This window comes from Hypanus sabinus, chromosome 8 (assembly GCF_030144855.1).
Source record: "Hypanus sabinus isolate sHypSab1 chromosome 8, sHypSab1.hap1, whole genome shotgun sequence".
In the NCBI taxonomy this organism is placed as follows: domain Eukaryota; kingdom Metazoa; phylum Chordata; class Chondrichthyes; order Myliobatiformes; family Dasyatidae; genus Hypanus; species Hypanus sabinus.
In genome coordinates, this window is record NC_082713.1 from 128,680,222 (window position 1) to 128,686,359 (window position 6,138).

A 6,138-nucleotide genomic window follows, 5' to 3' on the forward strand; every position below is an offset into this window, starting at 1 on the left:
TCTAACAATGAAGGGCAACATTCCATTTGCCCTCTTGACAGCCTGCTGTACCCACAAACCAAACTTTTGCAATTCATGCACAAGCACTCCCAAGTCACTCTGCATAGCAGCATGCTGCAATTTTTTTGCATTTAAAGAATAACCTGCACTTCCATTTTTCCTTCCAAAGTGGATGATCTCACATTTTACTCCATTGCCAAACTCTTGCCCATTCAATTAACCTATCTATATCTCTCTGCAGACTGTCCGTATCTTCTGCACAATTTGCTTTTCCAATTTAGTATCATCAACAAATTTAGATACACTATACTTGGTCCCCTCTTCCAGATCATTAACGTATATTGCGAACAGTTGCAGGTCCAGCACCGACTTCTACGGCACACTGCTCACCAACCAAAGTAACACCCACGTATCCCAACTCTGCTTTCTGTTAGTTAGCCAATACTCTATCCATGCTAATACATCACTCTCAACTCTATGCATCCTTATCTTATGGATAAGTCTTTTATGTGGCCCCTTATCGAACGCCTTCTGGAAATTCAAGTAAACAACGTCCATCTGTTCCCCTCTATCCACCATGCTTGTTATATCCTCAAAGAACTCCAGTAAGTTTGTCAAACAGGACCTGCCTTTGCTGAACACATGATGTGTCTGCCTCATAGATCCATTTCTTTCCAGATGCCTTACTTACTGTTTCTTCTTTAATGATAGCTTCAAGTATTTTCCCAACTACATGTTAAACTAACTGGCCTACAGTTACCTGCCATTTGCCTACATCCTTTTTTGAACAGTGGTGCGACATTCGCCATCTTCCAATCTGCAGGGACCTGCCCAGCGTCCAGAGAATTTTTGTAAATTATCACCAAAGCCTCTATAATAACTTCTGTCATTTCTTTCAGTATCCTGGGATACATTCCATCAGGACCAGGGGACTTATCTATCTTTAGGCCCACAGGTTTGCTCAGCACTACATCTTTAGTGATAGCTATCATATCAAGGTCCTCACCTCCCATTGCATCCATAACATCTCTCTTTGGCATGTTACACATGTCCTCCACCATGAAGACCGACACAAAATAGTCATTCAAAGCCTTTGCCATTTCCTCATTACCCAATATCAATTCCCCCTTCTCGTCCTCCAAGGGACCTATGTTCACTTTAGTCACCCTTTTCCACTTTATGTAATTATAAAAGCTTTTAACTATCCATTTTTATATTTTGTGCTAGTTTATTTTCATAATCTAGCCCCCCTTTATTGCTTGCTTAGTGGTTCGTTACCTTTTAAAGTTTTCCGAATCTTCCAGTTTCCCACTACTCTTGGCGACTTTGTATGCAGGGGCTCTTAGTTTGAAGCCTTCTTTTATTTACTTAGTTATCCAAGGCTGGCTCTCCCCACCCTTACTGTCCTTGTTTTTAACTGGAATATACTTTTGTTGAGCCCCGTGAAAGATCTCTTCCAAAGTCTTCCACTGTACTGCAACCATCCCATCATACAGCCTGTGTTCCCAGTCTACACTAGCCAAATCCTCACTCATCCCACCGTAGTCTCCATTGTTCAGGCATAATACACTGGTTTTAGATTGAACTATTGCACGCTCCATGTGCATGCTTGCTGAATAGCCTGTGCACCAATCTCTGTCAAGGCCAGCAAAGTCATAGTGCACTATAGCACAGAAAAAAGGCCCTTCAGCCCATCTAGTCCAAGTCAAATTATTATTCTCCCTAGTGCTATTGACCTGCACCTAGACCACTGCCCTCCATACCCCTCCCATCCATGCACTTCATCGAAACTTCTCTTAAATGTTGAAAATGAACCCACTACTTCCGCTAGCAGCTTCCACTACCCTCTGGGTGAAGAAGTTCCTCCTCATGTTTCCCCTAAATATTTCATCTTTCACATTTAATCCATGACCTCTAGTTCTATCCTCACCCAACCTCTGTGGAAAAACCTGCTTACTTTTACCCAAGCTATAGTTAGTTACTGCCCATTACACCACTGGTGTTGCAGGAGTTGCCAGTCATTATTGATTTCAACGTAGGACTGCCTCAGGAACCCCAACTCCCAAAGCTTTTCTCGTGACAGAGTAAAGCCACAAGGCAGTGGAGGCTTGAGATCAAAGTTTTCCTTCTCTTAGACAAGCTGCCAACCACAGCTGACGAGCCCCATCTGCCTGAAGCAATTGGTTTTAATATGCCAGTAACTCGTCTTTGCCCTTCTCCTGTCAGTAGAAACGGTTCCACTGGGCTTAGTAGTTAAGCCGCAAGTGAAGGTCAAGAGCTGGACTTGGTTTTTAGAAGCTATTTGAGTCGCACGCCATTGGGAATATTTAATAATTAGTGTGAGCTTAACTACACTACCACCCTGGCTATAACAACCTTAAGGAACCATCTGGTATGCCTATTTTACCTGTAGCCTCATAAACCTCCAAGGAAAGATTAGTGTTGGGGTTCTTTGGAACAGAGGGGGCTCTGGATCAAAGTGGAGACAATTGAGTCTTTTTTTAATAATGGGGGGTAGATAAATAATGTGTGTGTGTCTGAGGGTGGGGTTCTAAATACAAAATCTTGAGATGAAGAAAAAGAATTTGATTCAGAGGGTAGTAGTATGTTTTGAAACTCACTCCTTTCACACTTAAAAAGAGACAGGGTGTCTACACATTCTCCTTGGTTACAAACGTCTAACTTAAGAGACAGCTAACATCTACAGTATGAACTAGTGTTTGCAGAACTGCTTGTACTTGAAGAGTTATGAAATGCAGGACTGTGAGCCCAATGTTGGTCAGCAGGATCAGGCTCGCTCTTTTGTGACTAGCATCGGTGCAATGAGCTAAAGAACTTCCTTTGTTGTAAAGTTTCCTTGACCCGGTGATCTGACACTCGAGTATTTCTTAGTTTAGTCATAGCCAGTGTTGTGAACAGTTCTAGTCTTTGCATTGCTGGAAGGAAGTGATGTGAGGGAGATAGCGAAGGTTGCCAGGAATAGAGAATTACAGCCATAATGGGATTAAGTTGACTGCGTTATTTACCTTTGAACGGAGGAGGATGTGGGAAATTTCAAATAAGCGTATTGAAATTATGAAGTAGAAGAAAGACATACCTATTATCAGACATAAGCAGCCAGAGGGCACGGCTTTCAACTAATTGGCAGATGATTAGAGAAGATTTAAAGAGAATCTGTTTCTTTACTAGTGTTTTAAAGACATGGAATTTATTACTTAATGGATTAGTTGAGGCTAGGACTCTCATTATACTTTAAAAGGACATAGAGGCACAAGTCCCTGGAAACAGATTTCAAGCTGATTCTTAAAGTGAGAAAGAACACAAGGAGGGATGCTTGATCTTTGGGCCTTGGCAGCTGAAGGCTGGGACATTTAAATTCAGGGGCAGCTATGCAGCCAGAATCAGAGATATCTTTGAAAAGTTGTGCGGCTGGAAATTATAAGAGTTGAGGTGGGATGGATATAGGACATTGGAGAGGTTTAGAAACAAGAATAGGCATTTTAAATGTAAAGATGACTGGTGTTCTGGAGGTGAAATATAAGTGATCTTAGAGACAGCTCCACCATTAACATCCTGCAGCAGCCACACAAGAACTGTGGATGTTATGGCATGTTGTAGTCTAGACAGTCTGAAGCAAGTAACTCATTTCCTGACTCACCAGTCTTTGTCCCATTTACAAATTAGAAGTGTGATGAATTACGCTCCACTGACTGGCTGACTGCAGCTCTGACAACATTCAAGATGTCTGACACATCACACACCAAGCAGGCCACCTGAGTGGAACTCCATCCACCAACCTAATCTGGTGAAGATGGTGCTCGTGACTATTTACAGGGCAGCAAGCAGAACTACTAACTATTCTATAAATAACAATTTTTCTGCCTACGATCACTTCAATCCACAGCCCGTAATTTCCCTTCAGGAGTTTTGCTTTTGAACCGTCTGTACAACCTGACATTTTTGCGGCATCCTGAAGGATTCGGCAAACTGGACTTTCCAGAATGCTGGTATGGCCATTGCTAGAGTCGATTTGGGCCGGATTGAAGTAGCAAGACCCCAGTCCAAGAGCGAAATACAAACTGTTTGGCACCGATCCAGATTAAAAAGATCAAGGTGTCGAGGCTGTGGGGTGTTCAGCTCACTACTCTGCGAGATTTAACTTGCCTCAGCATTGAACCAGCTTCATGAACTCACGGTCAGGGTCTCTACAGTTCATGTTCTGGGTTATTTTTTAACTTTTTATTGTTTGCATGATTTGTTACAGTGACTGCAATGTACGTCGTCTTCAAATGTATGCAGTTATTTGCCTAGGTTACTCTAACAGCACCTCCTAACTACACAAATTCCCCAAACAAAGCCAAGAGCTAAAGGCACAGACAACAATTCCCCTCCCCACTGCATACTATCCTCACTGGGTAATATCTCTGTTCTTTTGTTAGTACCTTGGAGTCCCCCACCCAGTAGGAGTGCCTTCCCCACACCAAATACAGTACCTCAAGGAAGCAACTCATCGACCCCTTCTTCAGAGCTGTTTAGAAATGGGGTATAAAATGCAAGTGATTCCCAAATCCTGTAAACAAACTACTGCGGTCACTGCCGGTTAACTTCCAGCTAACTATTATTTGGATTGCACTACCTGTATGTATAATCTATATTTTCATTTATATTTATCATTATTATTGTTATGAGCAGAGAGACAACATCTGCCGGAAGTAAATTCCTTGTATGTGCACAGATACTTGGCGATTAAAGTCTGATTCTGATTCTGAGAATGTGCATCTAAGCAAGAGATTTTGGGTTTGAATTTAAGACCAGAGCCTAAAATACAAATATATATATAATAGATTCTACAGGCACAGCCTTGGAATTTGCCCTTTGCCCTGCAGTCTTCCAGCTCCAAATTTAAATTGAGGCCTTGTTATGTAGAGTCCTAGGTTTGAGAAGCATTGGAGACATTTCCTGCCGTCCTGACCTTTCCATAACACCACAGTTAACTTGGTCAGCGGCATATAGCTGTTTGCAGAGTTTGGTAAAAAGCACTTTTCTGCGACAGTCCTTCGCAAAAAAGAGTGGCAACATATGAACAAGCTAGATTGGTTACAAAGTGCCGCAGGATAGGAGTTTGCCCTGTGCTAGACTCCCTACCTACCTGGACAGCGCCTGGCCCCCCGGCCAATAAATGGCCCAGTAGGGGTCGCCGAAGGGCCACCGATGGGCCGCCTGGCTCCAGAAGGGGCAGCGTGGAGTTAGGAGCCGCAGGGTTATCTCCGGGCTTAAGTGCTCGATCACTGGCTCCGTATTGCGGACGATAAACGCTCGCAGTTCCGCCGCGGAAGGTGTGTGGAGCCGATGTGACAGGCATCGTCCGAGGTGAGGGATACAGCGGTAGAGACGCATGGCTCCCCGGCTAGGGGGAAAAAATACTCGTGCACACCCTCGAACTCTATCCCTCAACAGTGGGAGGAACTCAGCACTTCTCGGTCCAGCTGCATTTGTCCTCCCCACTGCGCTGGTTCTGCCTTCAACTTTGTCCTCGTGAGTCAGGGTTCCTGGCACCAGACCTTTCGGCTTCCTACCCAGCCCAACCTTTTTTTTTCAGCTGCACTACAAAAAGCAGCCTTGGAATCTGCCCTTTGCCCTGACAAATCATCAGCGAAAAAACAATATGTCTCGACTTGCTGAGTATTTCCTGTAATTGAAGGATTCCAGTGTCTTTCTTCTTGCTGGATATTTTTCAATGCTGAGTAATCTTTGGGGAAAAGGCAACATCAAGGAAAGCAGAAGGAACGGCAGATAGTGGAATCAAAGTACGTATATGTCACCATATACAACCCTGAGATTTTCCTAATGAGCATACTCAAATCTATAGAGTATTATGACAAGGCGTTCAATCAGAGTGCAGAAGACAACAAACAGTGCAAATACAAAAAGAAGAAATTATAATAATAAATAAATAAGCAATAAATATAGAGAACATCAGATGAAGAATCCTTGAAAGCGAGTCCATAGGTTGTGGGAACATTTCAATGATGGGGCAAGTGAAGTTGAGTGAATTTATCCCCTTTGTTTCAAGATCCTGATGGCTGAGGAGTATTACTTATTTTTGAAACTGGTGGTGTGAGTCCTGAGGCTCCTGTA

At 43.2% G+C, this 6,138-nt stretch overlaps 1 protein-coding gene across 7 annotated transcripts in view; it reads right to left on the reverse strand.

Annotated features, from left to right (window-relative positions):
• Nucleotides 1–5,664, reverse strand: part of etfbkmt (electron transfer flavoprotein subunit beta lysine methyltransferase) — a 49,085-nt gene extending 43,421 nt beyond the window's left edge. For 4 of the 7 annotated variants that reach the window (XR_009513650.1, XR_009513649.1, XR_009513648.1 and 1 more), the window contains exon 1: nucleotides 5,150–5,613. Coding sequence is in view for 4 of the 7 variants with exons in the window: in XM_059977801.1 (XP_059833784.1) it covers nucleotides 5,150–5,397 (248 nt within the window). In the remaining 3 variants the exon portion in view is untranslated. Of the gene's footprint in view, nucleotides 1–5,149 lie in introns of all 7 variants that reach the window. The other 3 variants (XM_059977802.1, XM_059977798.1, XM_059977799.1) reach the window with 3 other exon arrangements.
• Between the last annotated feature and the right edge of the window lie 474 nt (nucleotides 5,665–6,138).